We start from the raw sequence: 15,595 nt of genomic DNA on the forward strand, positions 1-15,595 counted from the left end.
AGGGTTTCTTCTCACAACCCACAAACGACATCGTTTAATACCTTTTTTAATGTCAAAACGTATACAATATCGTTTTAATATGTCACGTTACTAATATGTCACGTCACTAACAGTATTGAGTTTCTGGAGGAATTACATTGATACACTTTTTTTAATTTGAAAGATCAAATTATAACAATCAAAAAGTCAAGAACTTAAAATAGTTTGTTTTATATATAGACCTATTGAATTATATTATGCTGTAAACACCAAATTATAATTCTTTGTAAATATGCTAAATTTATGTTAAATATAATGTTTGAGCATGCGTTGTTTATTAGTATTATGAGAAATTCTATTTGTTTTTCTTTTCCCTGCCGAATTGGATTGTGACAATGTAAGTTCTCTAATTTGTTTATTGCACTCTTATTGCTTCACTGAGCTCTCTCTATTACTTGTATTATTTTGAAGCATAATTTATTGAATACATGACTTTTGTGAGTTTTACACAAATTCTGAAAGTTAATACCATGTCTATGAGTATAAGAACGAACTTATTCCTTTTAATTTTTAAAACAAGCAAAATATTTAGGGGTGTTCATGGATCAAATCAGATCCGCATACTAATTAGATCGGATTGTGAATTTTATGTTGGTACCAAGATATGTGATTCGTATATTCGCGTATTCGCAAAAATAAAAAAATAAATAGGTAAATATTATTTAAATTTTATTTCAACTAATAATTATCATATATGTTATATTATTTTAATTTATTATTTAAAAAAATATGTTTAACATTATTTTAATAAAAATACTGACCGTCTAAACTTTCTCTTTTCAAAATTTACGCACATAAATTAATAAAATGACAATTTAATATTTATGTTCCCCAAATAATACTAAGGGCTTGTTTGGGTGAGCTTTTTAAAAAAGATCTTTTTTTGAGTTATCTTTTTTTAAAAGATCTTATAGAGAAGTAAAAGTAATTTTATGTTTGGATATCTCATGTAAAAAGGTCTTTTTATCAATCAATTATGTTTGGGTATAACAATATAAAAGTATTTTTTTGTTTATTTATTACATGAAAAACATCTTTTTTTTAAGAAAAAAAGATCTTTTAAAAAAAGATGTAAATTACAGCTTCTCAAAAAAGATCTTTTTTTTATTTTACTAGTGCTTTTACTTTTACTACTAGAAATTTGCCAAACACATTAAAAAATAAAAAAAGATCTTTTTTTATTGAAAAAAGATCTTTTTTTAACAAAATAATGGCGCCCAAACATGCACTAAAAATTGCTAACACTCAAGAATTTCTCTTCAAATATTTCTTATTTTACCTCTCTATGCGCACTATTGTTATCATTATCAACAATCTCAATATCATCGTGAGATCATAGCCACCACCAACACAATCATTCTATCCTTTCTCCCAGGATCATCATCAATCACACAACAACTCACCACCGACCACCCAACGGCCACTGCCCCCAAATTCCATGATCCATCACCCAACCACCACGGCCTCTTATCTCATTTTATGTTAGATGATTTTTATAATTGGCTGAGACTAAAGAGATGAATTTAATGTCATGTCATCTTATTTTGTTAACAGAAATAAATGAAAATAATTGACGTCTGTATATTTTTATCAAATTTTCAAATATTTTAGAGGCAAGTTTATTTTATTCACATATTTTAGAATTATTTTTGTTAGCACTAAAATATTTCTACTACCAATTTGGCTGATTTAGTAATTTACTCATCATATATAAAATCATATCAACAGTAGCAATGTCTTTTTGTTACATATGATACTCGTGCTTTTAAATTCATAGAAATTATTGAATTGTAAATTTTTGGTTTAATTATAATGTCTTGCAGTGTGAATAACTGAATACCACTACTAAAATGTTTCCTTTGAAATAAAAGTTGTAGTTATGGAATTTGTAAACTCCTTAATATGCTTATTGCACTCTACCAGCTAGAACACTACGTACTCTATACTACTGCACTTGTATTATTTTAAGCTTCATACATCGACTTTTTGTGAGTTCTACACAAATTATGAAAGTCAAGATCATGAGTATAGCAGAGAACAATATTAATACGAAAACACGAGATTCAAACAAATTAAATCAAAAAGCAAGAAATTTAATTACAGAAATACAAACATTTGAATACAATCAATTTCCATTGAGAGGAAGCTACAATTCCAATCTCTACTAAACCTTGGAGCTATACACTATCCCAACGCCTATAATTATCGACAAATACCAGAGGTTCCGAATATTCATCACAACATTATTAATTAAAAAAGAAGCTAAACGTGATACTCAATCTCCTCTTATGTGCCCCGGTGGTTATAACTGAGATCTACATCTAATAATTTGTTACTATATACAAGATGGTGAATTTAAACATCTTTAGCTGTAGATATAAAATAATAAAATTTATATTCATATACAGTGGACAGTATTAAGTTTTGACGTTTGTGAGGGTAGAAGAGTTCATAACAAATCTAATCTAATAATATTATATTTGCTAGCAGCCGAGGCCCCAAGGCAGCCTGCTGTTAAATGTTTCCCTAATAACATAATAAATGAAAAGAATAATGCTAGGTATCCAAGTCTAATTAAGTTGATGTAATAAAATAAAAAAATAGTTAATATTATTATTCTAAATCTTATTGTTTAACTTTGTTAAATTTAGTTCAAAAATGTTTGGTAACGAAAAAAAATTAACTTTTAAAAGATTTAGATGTGTAGCATTACTCAAATAAAAAACTTGGTTTAACAATTTTAAATATCGTAGTGCATTTCCAACCTAATTAATAAGTACTGTCTCTTATAAGTTATTAAGAGTTAATTGATCATATCTATATGCATATATCCATGGTTGAAATATCAATTTTCTAGTCTGGAGGGGTAGTAGCTAGCATCGTGAAAGAAAGGCCTGCCTTAAGTTCACTAATCAAGCTTTTAGTCTTTTACTAAATAAAGAAAAAGTTACACTTATGAATTATTGAGTGTACTTACTTTGTTGTTCTAAGAGAGTTAATTAGCATTGGTTCAAGAAAAAAATGCAGCGGTTACAGTAGCAGGTATGGGGAGACCGAAGGAAGAACGTTACTGGAATCAAGTTACAAAAGAGGCAGACGGAACGTGGAAGTGCAACCGCTGTGGACGTCAGTTCAGTGGAGGTGTTTCTCGAATTAAAGCTCATGTCGATCGGATTCCCGGTAAAGGTATCTCTATATGCTCTGCTTCACCGGATGATAATCATTTACAACCACAATCACAACAAACTGCAAATCGATTGAATCCAGGGGAAGGTAATTTATAATACTGTGATAGTTTCTTGAAATTATTTTAAGTTGATTCATCATGGATTTAAGCGATTGAATACTTTATATATGTTTCTTCGTACACTCAAAGATACTACATTATGAATTAATTAGTTGTTCCAAAAGTATAAATTGAAAAGAGGAGAAACATTAATGATTATTTCTGATCTATAAATAGTTATGTATCTATCTGTCATTGCTTTAGTTTTGTTTTTACCAACTACTTGTGTTGAAGTATAAAAGTCTTGACTGGATCTTTTCCTGTCTCATCATGTTTGTACCAATTAAGTGGCTGCTGAAGATGATGACCATGAAATAGTTGATGCCTTCTTTGGAGGTTTAATGCAGCATTCAATTAATATTATTAGTCAACCCATCAACTTGCCTGGAGGTAAGTACCCCTTCCTCCCATCAATTCAGCATTAACCAGATTTCTGTTTCTTCCACCATAATTTGAGAAATCTAATTGGAGATCTCAAAAGTGTGTATATCTATGTAACTATATATTAGTTAAATTCCAGTTAAATTCTCAAGCATAAACAACAAAGGGAGATGGTATGTATAAATCTAGATTTAGAAAGTGAAGTGACATTTTGTTAGAGAGTTTTGATCGATAAATTAAACTTGGCACAATAATTATAGATTTGGTTTAATCTTAATCTCATCATAATTTGATTGGTAAATCATATTTACTTAGGATATAAAAGTTAGAATTCAATGATGTAATTCTAAGTAAGTTTAGTATGGGTGAATAGATTTTTATAGTTTTATTTGTATATGTTTTATTTTTATACAAAGTTCACATTGAATTAGAAGTTCATATGATAAATTTTTTATGTGCGTTTGAAATTTGAACTTTACTTAATAGGGTCAGCAGCAGTGGCCCAAAGCAACAATGAGATTAAAAAGTTAAAAGAACTGCTGCATGATTTAACTCTTGAAGAAGACGACATTAAGGGAGAGTTAGAGTGGCTCAAGTCTGAGGGCAAGCAGAGCAAGACACAAGTTGATGATTGGTTGAATGAACTACAAGAATTGAGAAACAAAGTTGCTAATTGCTTGAATCTTGCGATGGGAGCAGTTCATTATTTCAATGAAAACTATCCACACTATCTCACACAAATACAACAATTAACTGCACAAGTGATCGAGCTTAAGAAAGAAAAGCCTGTGGTGTTGTCAAATGAATTTGTTGGTGAAGATTTCGAGAGAAAAGTTAAGAGCATGCAGAAACTTGTTGGAGACGAGGAAGTCTTTATGATTGGGATACATGGAATGGGAGGGGTGGGTAAAACATGTCTTGCAACTTATATGGAAACTCAAATCATAAGGAAAGGAACTTTCAACTGCGTTATTTGGGTCACGGTGTCTCGTGAATACAGCATTTCAAAGCTTCAAGAAGACATTGCCAGAAGAATTGGTGCAAAGCTTAATGGAGATGATGATGAGAGAACAAGAGCAGCACATTTGTCATCCGCATTATCAGAGAAAGGAAAATGGGTGCTTATTTTGGATGATGTTTGGAAATTTCTTGACCTGAAAAAGGTGGGAATCCCTCCTTGTAGAATCAATGGTTCTAAATTGATTATAACAAGTAGGTTGAAACATGTGCTTCGACAAATGGATTGCCCCACAAGTAGGTTGAAACATGTGCTTCGACAAATGGATTGCCCCACAAGTAATATAATAACAATGTATCCTCTCTCTCACGGGGAATGTTTGGAGTTATTTCTTTTAAGACTTGGTGAATATCACAAAACACACTCACCTCCTAATGCATGGAATATTGCAAGGGAATGCGGTGGTTTACCGCTTGCAATCAGTGTAATGGCTAGAACCATGAAAGGCGTTGATAACATTCACCAGTGGAGACATGCGTTGAATAAACTTAAGCGAGGGGAGATGGGGGGAGAGATGGAAGAAGAGGTATTTCAAGTATTAAAAGCGAGCTATGATAACTTAACACATAAATCCATGCAAAATAGTTTCTTGCAATGTGCATTATACTCTGAGTTCTGGAAGGATGACAAAATAATAATGAATCTGGTTGACAGTGGAGCCATAAATGGAAGGAGGAGATTAGACGCAATTTTTGATGAAGGCCATACTATATTCAGTGAACTTGAAGACCATTCATTATTGCTTCGTTTTCGGAATATACAGAATTCAGTAAGAAATATGGCATGTCATATATTGAAAGAATCTCAGAGGTTGATAGTTAGATGTGGTAAAGAATTAACAGGAATACCTCACGTGCATGAATGGACTGCTGATTTGGAGTTGGTTTCTTTGGATAGAAACAGGATAAAAGAAATCCCAGCGGGTATATCACCCAACTGTCCAAGATTATCCACCTTGATTCTGAGTAATAATTGCATCAGTAGCATCCCAGACTGCTTCTTCACACACATGAAATCTCTAGCAATACTTGACCTATCTCAAAATGGCAGTTTAACCTCTCTGCCGGATTCCCTGTCGGACTTGACTTGTCTTGTTTCTCTACTGCTTGATGGATGTAGTGCTCTGGCAAAGGTGCCTCCATTGGGAAGGCTTCAAAAATTGTCAAGGTTGGTAATTTCACACACTCAAGTTGAGGTAGTATTAGGCTTGGAAATGCTGACAAACTTGAGATGGCTTGATCTATCTTACAATAAAAAGTTGAGGTTGGAATCAGGGAGGGTGCTGTGTGGTCTGACCAATTTGCAATATCTGAATCTCTTCGACGCAACTCTGTCAAATGTGGAAATAGAGGATGTACAAGGGCTGACCACACTTGAATATTTTCTGGGTGGCTTTAATGACATCAAAAGCTATCACAATTTTGTGGCAGGTATATGGAACACAGGTTCTGCACCCAAATCTTATCTTCTCTATTTGGGTAGTATCGATAACTCTGAATGGATTTTTGAATCTGATTATCGTTTTAGTCCAAGTGGTGACGACCACCAAATTGTACATTTATTAGATTGCGAAGAATCCCCTCATTTGCTGCCAAAAGATCTTACCAATATCTCTATTGAATGTAATCCGCGTTGGAAAAGTTTATGTGATGCTCTGTCAAATATTACTCCTTCTTCTTTGGACAACATTGAAATTGAGAGATGCACAGAAATGAAGAGCGTGCTTTGTTCATTTGGTAATTGTTCCTTTTGCAGTAATCTCAACAACCTTCAATCCTTGCAGCTTTACAGTTTGGAGAGCTTAACAGTCATTTGTAAAGAGGATGTTGGTGCTACTGATACAACAACACAATCTCTCAAACCAAATGCCGTCTTCTCTCAACTCAGGCACTTGGAGATCTCATTATGCAATGGGATAGAAACGTTGGTAACAGCAGGGTTATTGCCCCAACTTCAAAACCTGCAGACATTAACTGTAGAGAGATGTAATTCATTGAGAGAAATATTTGCAGCGAGTAGCAGTGGTGCTGATAGTGATGATGCTGCTTCCACCATCATTACACTCCCCAACTTAACCTCACTCGAGTTGTATGACTTGCCAATGTTAGAGACTGTGTGCAAAGGAATTATAATCTCTGAATCATTGCCGAAATTGGAGATCGCTTTGTGTCCCAAGTTAGAAAGTCGGTCTCCATTTCAAGTCTCATCATCATCATTTACTTCTTCCACATGACTTTCTTTTGGGCTCTGGTAAGGTCTCTTCTATGGTACAGAGGTAACATAATGATTTCTATATTCTGCTTGTAGTGGAATAACTTCTGCTGGGGCTCCGTCACTGAAAGTGGGCCGAACGACATTTTGGGTTTGACTTATTTGCCTTTGGGCTTGCATCTTTTGTTTTTCGTTATCATGTGTTCTATTGACTAAGGTGTAGCCCTGTTTGAAATTTGTGTCCAACATCAACATGTGTGTTAGGTTGTGAACATTTTCAATTTGAGTGTTTGGTTTTCTAATAAATCTAGTCCATTTAAATTTTTTATAACAAATTTAAATATTCAAATCAAGGTAACAATACTAATTTAATACCCAATATAGAAAAAACTATATTTAACAAATTTAGTTTAAATATTCAAAACAAGATAACAAGGGTTTCTTCTCATAACCCACAAACGACATCGTTTAATACCTTTTTTAATGTCAAAACCTTTACGATATCATTTTAATATGTTATGTCACTAACAGTATTGAGTTCCTGTAACAGAAAATACACGAAGAATTACATTGATACACTTTTTTGAATTACATTGATACACTTTTTTGAATCTGCTTGTAGCAATCGAAAAATCATGGACTTAAAATAGTTTGTTTTATATATAGACCTATTGAATTATATTATGCTGTAAACACCAAATTATAATTTTTTGTAAATATGCTAAATTTATGTTAAATATATATATTATGAGAAATTCTATTTATTTTTTTTTTCCTGCCGAATTGGATTGTGACAATGTAAGCTCCTTAATTTGTTTATTGCACTCTTATTGCTTCACCGAGCTCTCTCTATTACTTGTATTATTTTGAAGCATAATTTACTTAATACATGACTTGTGAGTTTTACACACATTCTGAAAGTTAATACCATGTCCATGAGTATAAGACCGAACTTATTCCTTTTAATTTTTAAAACAAGCAAAATATTCTTGATATTTCAATTTTGATTGAAAAAATTATAAACATTCATTAACGGCATATGACATGAGACTAACAGAACAATATTAATACCAAGACATCGTCATGAGATTCAAACAAATCAAACAGCAGGAAATTAAACGACAGAAATACAAAACATTTGAATACAATCAATTTCCATTGGGAGGTAGCTATGATTCCAATCTCTACTAATACTTGAAGCTACACTATCCGAATGCCTACAATTATCAACAAATACCAGAGGGTCCGAATATTCATCACAACATTAATTAAAAAAGAAGCTAAACATGACACTCAATTACCGCTCCTCCTATGTGTCCCGGTGGTTATAACTGGGATCTACATCCAACAATTTGTTAATACAAGGTGACTTCCGACATCATTTCCTAAAGTCGATGAGGGTCAAAAGACAACACACCAAACCTCCATTCTCATGAAGATGGTGTATAATTATGTAGTCAGAAACTTCAAAATCGACATACCAATCTTCTTACCTATTGAAGCTTCACCCGGTTGCGGCTGGTAGTCTTCATCATCCACATCCACATCCTCATCCTCGTCCTCCTCGCCAATGGCATCTTGGCTGTGGGATTCGCTCCTATTCTCGGCATCATGTTCCTCCACATTATCCGTTGTTCCATTCACCTCTTCGCTCAAGGCCATATTGTTCGTAAATTCCCTTGTTGTCTCATTATAAACATCCTCTTTCTCCACAATTCTCTCAGACTGAAGACATAACAACTTGCACTTTCAACCTCCGGAACCGAACATATCAAAGTTTGATGAAAAATAACACCATGAATGTGCATGTTCAAATTGCTATACTAAAAGCTTACCTGTTCAACATGTATGCTTCCACCGTTCTCATTAGTAACATCTACTGAATGTGAAGAAGGTTTTGAGTTTACAATTCCTTCATCTGCATCTTTTACACGATCAACCTCTCTCTCACTTTCTGTGCCAGCCCCAGACATTGCTCTAACGGATGAGGTTGTTGCTCCACTATAAAAATTCAGCGCACACATCCAAGTCAGAGGACAGAAAATCCAATAACCATTAAGCAACAATCACCTGTAATAATAGAATAAAAGATTATGGATCTAAATGAGCTAAAAAGGTACTTACGCCTTTGATCGCCTCAGATTATATCTAGTTCCAGCAGCAGCTTGTACAGGCGGAGCAGCAGTCTTCTGTCGCCTCCTTTTGTTTTGCGCTGCTACTATGCTGTCAGACTGTCCTTCACTGGCAGCACCATCATGCCCACCAACAGTTTGAGATGTCTGAGCTCGATTTCGCTTCCGTGTGTTCACTTGCGTCCTTCTAGTGGATGGTTTCAGGTGTTCAGAATTCGTGTTGGCAGAATCCTCAGCATTTCCATTTGGTAACTCCGACTCATGATCATCCACAGATTCCCCAGGTACAGCCTCAGCAGCTTTTGAGTCACCAAGTATAGCCTTAGCCTCTTTGAGAACAGCTTTCACCGTTTGTGTACGCTTTACTTTCCTCCCACCTTTGCGAGGTTTCTGCTGCTCAAAGTTTTCTTCAGGGGGCTGGGAATCTTCGGGTGCCTTACTGTTGATATTACTCTGATTATCAATTGATGGTTCATGGTTGACCTCAGCCTCAGCAACTTCATTGCCAGATTGTACCCTTCCAGCATCAAAAGAATCATTTACAATAGCAAATGACAACTCAGCTTCATTTTCAGTGCCGGGAATTCTCTGTTGTGAATCTTCATCATTTTCCTCCACAGTCAAATCAACCACATCTCTTAAGCTCTCAACATCTTCAGACTCTCTCTTTCTAATTGGGGACTTCTTGAAAATGTTAGTGCATTTGCGTAGAAAAGAAATTGTGCGTGCAGAAACTGGCGACTTTGGATCCGCAGCAGGTGATGCATCAGTATTTTGCCTTGAAGCAGCAGCCAAGTTCACATTAGAACCACCCTGAATATTCCCGGCCAATTTTGGGAGAGAAGGAACCTCTATATTCTCAATGTCATCCGAAGATTGTAAATTAGACAGCACAAATTCAGAGATCATTTCCCCACAGTTTTGGCAACTCCTAAATTTCTCAACATAGTCAATAAAACGCCGTCTCTCCAGAATAAATTGTTCCCTCTGACTTTTGAGCTTCCTATTAAGGTCAACAAGAACATCTATATCCTCCTGCATCTCCATCCTTTGCCTTTCAAGATGATTTTTACTCTCATCAGCTTCTCGTTTCTCCTTCTCTAGTTTAGTTCTTTGAAGTTTCATTTCCTCCATTTCTCTATTAGACACTTCTCTCAGGAAATTAATATTGTTCAATTCACTCTCTCTTTTTTCCTCAAATAACTGCCTCCTCTCTAGGAATTCTTTTTCCTTCTGCTCAAACTGATTCTGCATATCAGCTTCAAGTTCTTTTTTTCGCAGCTCAAAATCCAGAAGCATTTGGCTTCTCTCACTTTGAGCTTTCTCAGCCAGACTTGACTTCTCCAACTCCATTTCAGCAGCAAAAGACTCTTTGGCCAACTTAATAGTTTCCAACTCCCTTTGTACATAATCCTGTGCAGCCTGCTTCTCATTCTTTAACTTCTCTTCTTCATGTTGTTGGAGTTTTAACATTTCTTCCTTCTGCTTAATCACATCTTTTAGCTCTTTCTCAGTATCAGCTCTTTTTACATCCAGCTCATCCCATTCTCTTTCAAAAGTCTCTTTTTGTTGCCTCAGGTCATCAGCTTCCTTCAGAAGCAGTTCTTTCTGCAGCCTGTACTGATCAGCTTCATGCTTCAATTGTGACTGCAAGCGCAAATATTCAGATCTCTCCTCATCAGTGACTTTAAGACGATTTATCTCTTCATTTATCCTCGATAACTCTTCTTCATTGTTAGCCCTTATTTTTTCAACTTCAGCCTTAAGACTGAGCAATTCCTCTTTCTCATTTTCTATTTTCCGTCTCTCCTTCTGCATGTTGTTTTCCTCAGCCTTAATAGATTTCTCCCTTTCCTTCAAAGCTTTTAACTTCTGTTCATACTCTTTCTCTTTCTCCTTGAGTTTTTCTGCTCTCTTTTCCAGTGCCTGCTCACGTTTTGCAACTTTCTCCTCCATATGGCTGATTTCAGCTTCTTTATTCTCCAATTCGACCAATCTATTCTTCAATCCATCTTCAAAGGATTTTCTTTTCTCCTCTAATTCCAATTCAAACTCCTGCTTCTTTACCTCAAGAATGGCATTGTGTTCATCAAGACGCTTCTGAATCTCAACCTGCAAAATAGATCAGACTGCGGTTAGCAAAAGAACGAAATGTAAAGCAGTAATAACAAATGCATGTGTGCCATCTAAGCAATGATGCTCCCAACAACACAATGATATTATGAGTAGTTAACAATTAGACACTTCTGTTCCAATCATAAGACCATTCGAAAGCAGACCAAAAAAATAATCACAACACAACCAGCCTGCAAACTTTAGTTGTCATAGCTTGTTGAATGCTAACTTATTTTAGGAAACGAAATTTACACAGCCATTGGATACCCATCTCCTGAATGTCCCAGACTTGATAAATAACAAGAAAATAGGAAGCACACAGGCTTACATTTTCCCTTGCACTGAGTTCTTCCTCCCATGCGGATAACTCCTTCTCCTTGATGTCCAAATTTACTTTAATAGAATCACACTCCTGCACCAAAATGATATTGACCGATTTAAATTTCAATCACAACGACAGAATTAAAAGTAACGTTAAACAATATCACCAGAGGCACAAATATTTACCTTCTCCTTTACAGTTAAATTTGCAAGCCTTTTGTTCATATCATCTTCTTTATTTCTCAAGGTTAAATTAGAAGCATCAATATTCTTCTGTGCATCTTCAAGGTCCTTCTCTTTCTGCCTGCATATCCTGTCATTCTCATTAGCTCTCTGTTCTCTTTCATTGAGAATTCTTTGACCTTTGGCTAGCCTCTCTTCCCCCTCCTGCAATTTCTTTTCCCATTCTCGCAAGTCCTCTCTCTGCTTTGATAAAGTACTCTCGTGTGCTTCTTGCCTGTTGCAAATCAAATCATAATGCATTATAAACAAGAAGTACAGCTACATATCACAATAAGAAAACAGTAAAACCTTTTAAGAACAAATAGTTTAGAGTTAACAGGAATACTCTGCAATCAGAGATAAGCGATCCCTTCGAAGCAAAGCTTCTTGAGACTCAAGATCGTGTGATTTTCTGTCAATCTCTGAACTCTTTCTGCTTATTTCTGCAAGTTTGGCATCAGCAGAGCGCAACCTGGCTTCCACTTCTAAAGATTTCTCTTCAATGCTAGCAACCAATGCATTTGCTTCCGCTAACTTTGACTCTGCAGAAAATTTAATATTTGCATGCTCTGAACGCATTTCTCGCACAGCCTTCTCTAGCTGTTTATGCAAAAAGTTTTACATATTAGCAAGCAGCAATTGTTAATTGTTAATTAATAAAATAAGAAAAGAATAATCATGGGTTCCACAAATAAGCTTTAATATATGAATCATGCTTTTCTTTATTTTGAAAAAGAAGAAATTAACAGTAATACAAGTATTTATATAATAATTAAAAAAAACTTACATCAAGCACACATTCTTTCTCAACACCCAAGGCCTTCCTCAGATGCTCTTCCCGCTTCTCTGCCTCAGAGATGGCAATTAAATGAGCAGATTTTTCTCTTTCAAGAGCATCCTTCACTTCTGCCAAATCTTGATTCAGCTCATTATACTTAGAGTTCCACTCTTTTTTCTCAATCAAGAGAAGCCCCATATTATATTGATACTCGTAAAGCTGGCCCCCAAAAAAGAAAACAAATTAGCTAAAAGAAAATTAACCAAAGTTACCATGAACAAGAAGCAGTGTACACTACTACATATAGATAAAAGTGGACATTTGACCAAAATCCAATTTCCTTAAGCAGTGGCAAAATTGGAAGAAAGTAAAGAAGAAAACACTGGAAAAGGGACATTAGAAAGCTTTATGAACTAATACCCACAAGACAAAGACAGACTTGAGAGCTAAATTGCCACAAGACTAGTTCTTTGGACAACATAACAAGCTGCCAACCCAAAACCAAAGTTAAAATTTCAGAACCCAAAAAGTAGGTTGAAATTTCACGAAACAGCCTGAATCCGGTTTACACTGGAATAACTCTCTTAATTTATAAAATAGTACTTCGAGTTCCCACTACAAGAAATAAGAACCAAACATTCAAATCAAAACCAAGAATTTCAAACCACTCTCCCCCCCCCCCCCCAAAAAAAACAAAAAAACCCCCTCAAGTATCCATCCTCTCTCCTAGTCTTATCCAAAACTTCAAAGTAAACAAATTTTTAAATTACTAAAACACACATACTAGGCTACATCAGCAAAAAAGTGATAACGAATAATAACTCGGAACAGTGAAAAACAATTAAACAATCTAAAAAATCATAAGCAGAAGTTTAAAAAAAATATATTTACCTCCTTCTCGAGGCTGGAAATCCTCTCAGCCAAAGCCTCTCGATCCAAGCTCGCGCCATTCTCACCAAAAGCCAAACCTTTACCCTTTGAAGCGCCACCCTCACCGGAACTCGGAGCCGAACCAGACCCGGTTCCACGCGCCCCACTCTTACCGGGGGTGAGGGACCAGCCCGGCCACGCCCTCTGCGGCGTAAACATCACCAAACCCTCACTCTCCCACCGAGAATCCGAAACCTCACACACCGAATTCCATCGAAGAAGAAGAATCTCCGAAGAATTTCTCTAATTCGAAGTAGCGAAAACCCTAACAAATTAGAAAGAAAAGCACTTTGTGAATAGAAGGAAGAAAACCCTAAGTCCCCGGACTCCAACCGTTGGTCCCAAATTCCGGCGAATTGTGGATTTGAAGTCCGATAACGTCTCAAAAATGCTCAAACGGTTCTTTCTCTCTCTCTTTCTTACACACACTCTCTCTCTTCTTCTTCCTTCACTTTCTTTGGTGTCTTTGCTTTTTGCGCGGATCGCTCACGTTCTTTGATTTTATTTTAATAGTTTTATTTTGGGGTCAAGGAGTTGAAATTACTGGAGTAGCCTTTTCTCTTAATGGTTGTGGAACTAAGGGGAGGGTAATCTGGGGAATTCGGAAGGTTGCTTTATGAGTTTGGAACGTGGGCTCTCGTGGGTGTTCACTGGTTTGACCGTTTTGCCCATGGTTGGTAGAATGTAAGGAATAAAGAGGACTAACGTTGCAGCTGTATTAACTTGAATCTTCTCGTACACTAATTAATTTTTATATTAACTATGGTTTAAATGATCATCTCCAAGATGATTTTCATTCATTTGTTGAATGAAAATGGTATATTAAAATAAAATTCTATTTCAGTTAAGTTTCCTTTCTTAAAATATATACCAAAATTGAAAGAAATTTGAAATAGAAAAATTTGATTCATCACTCTTTGATATTTTGAGTTTAAAATTTTAGAATTATTCATTTAAAAAAGTCAAAAGTTATATGTTGACTAAGAATTTGAATCATAATTTAAGTACTTTGATTACGACCATAAAATAAAAGTAATCAAGGGTGCTTTTGTTTTATATTTAAGATGCTACTTTTCTTTTATATATATAATTTTTTTTTTAAAATGTGATATTGTAGTTTGAATTGTATGTTATTTACTAGTTTGAAAACATTTTCCTTATAAATACAGAAATACGATTAGTAAAGTTGGGACTCAAGGGGTATTTCGGTAAAAGTGATATTAGGTGTTTGGATTTTGGAGAATATGCCATTTGATATTGAATTGAGAATGCCACGGTGTATGAGTGCTGTTAACTAGGAAAGTGCCCAATTGAGTTGAGGGTGTTTCAAGATAAGCATCGCTTTTGTCGCATTTGTTCTTAATCATTATGTTGAGTTTAATTTTTCACTTAAGGACTCTTTGGTCACTCTATCTATCTAAATAGTGTCTAGGATACTTTAGGAACAAAAAACTATGACCTTTTTCTGTCGTTTGTTGGTTGTGAAACACTATAACATAGGAATAAATGAAATATAAACATTTGTAATAGTAATAACAATAATGTTAATTATTAACTAACTATAATAATAATATAAGGACTTTGGCACAAGGAAAGACAACAAATGAAAAAGGTTAAACAAGATCAATTTTGGTTGTGGTATGGATTGTGATGTAATGCAACCTATTATGTCTAAACATTTAGGTACTCTCTTAATCCACTTTGAGGTATCTTTGACTAAGACTAGAAATTAGTTTAAGTTTGGAGTCGTGATTTATAATAATCTTTGTCAGCGATATTCATTGGATTTTTATTGGAAAATTAAAGTTTATCCAAAAAGAAAAAAAGAAAGTACAAAGGATATATGAATGAGAACATGACCGATTGTGATGGTTTGAAGGCGGTGCCTTGTAAGTTGAGCATGAACAGGTAGAAATGTAACTGCCAAGTTTACTCTCAAAAAGTTTTAATTTGTTTCAAGGATTATTCAACCTATGAAAAATTTTCTAAAATTTAGATGTTCCTCCTCCATGGCTTTTCAGAACGATGAAAGGATTAATTCCTTAGACTAATAATCCTTGGCTTTTCATATTCAGGTAGACTAATAATAATAATATATTAGCATGATTATTAATTTGTTATTATTATTATTTTCGCATTTCATTTCATCTGATCTACATAAA

The 15,595-nt window shown here is 34.8% G+C and overlaps 2 protein-coding genes across 3 annotated transcripts; one reads left to right on the forward strand and one right to left on the reverse strand.

Annotated features, from left to right (window-relative positions):
- Window positions 1-3,039: 3,039 nt before the first annotated feature.
- LOC107637395 (putative disease resistance protein At5g43730) lies at window positions 3,040-7,270 on the forward strand. Of its 2 annotated transcripts, XM_088485360.1 has the most exons (4): window positions 3,040-3,312; window positions 3,614-3,715; window positions 4,193-4,922; window positions 4,965-7,270. In XM_088485360.1, exons 1-4 carry the CDS (start codon window positions 3,084-3,086, stop codon window positions 6,955-6,957), a joined length of 3,054 nt encoding a protein of 1,017 aa, XP_088341486.1. In that variant the 5' UTR covers window positions 3,040-3,083; the 3' UTR covers window positions 6,958-7,270. The 2 variants fall into 2 exon arrangements, with proteins under 2 accessions (XP_088341486.1, XP_016196300.1); XM_016340814.3 differs by having other exon boundaries at window positions 4,193-7,270.
- An 802-nt stretch (window positions 7,271-8,072) lies between these two features.
- LINC1 (little nuclei1) lies at window positions 8,073-13,996 on the reverse strand. Its single transcript, XM_016339037.3, has 8 exons — window positions 13,395-13,996; window positions 12,513-12,722; window positions 12,072-12,325; window positions 11,690-11,960; window positions 11,511-11,594; window positions 9,060-11,179; window positions 8,771-8,936; window positions 8,073-8,660 (listed from the first exon to the last, which is right to left on the reverse strand). Exons 1-8 carry the CDS (start codon window positions 13,590-13,592, stop codon window positions 8,385-8,387), a joined length of 3,579 nt encoding a protein of 1,192 aa, XP_016194523.1. The 5' UTR covers window positions 13,593-13,996; the 3' UTR covers window positions 8,073-8,384.
- Window positions 13,997-15,595: the final 1,599 nt, after the last annotated feature.

Source organism: Arachis ipaensis, chromosome B4, assembly GCF_059453495.1.
Source record: "Arachis ipaensis isolate K30076 ecotype BB chromosome B4, ASM5945349v1, whole genome shotgun sequence".
Lineage (NCBI taxonomy): Eukaryota > Viridiplantae > Streptophyta > Magnoliopsida > Fabales > Fabaceae > Arachis > Arachis ipaensis.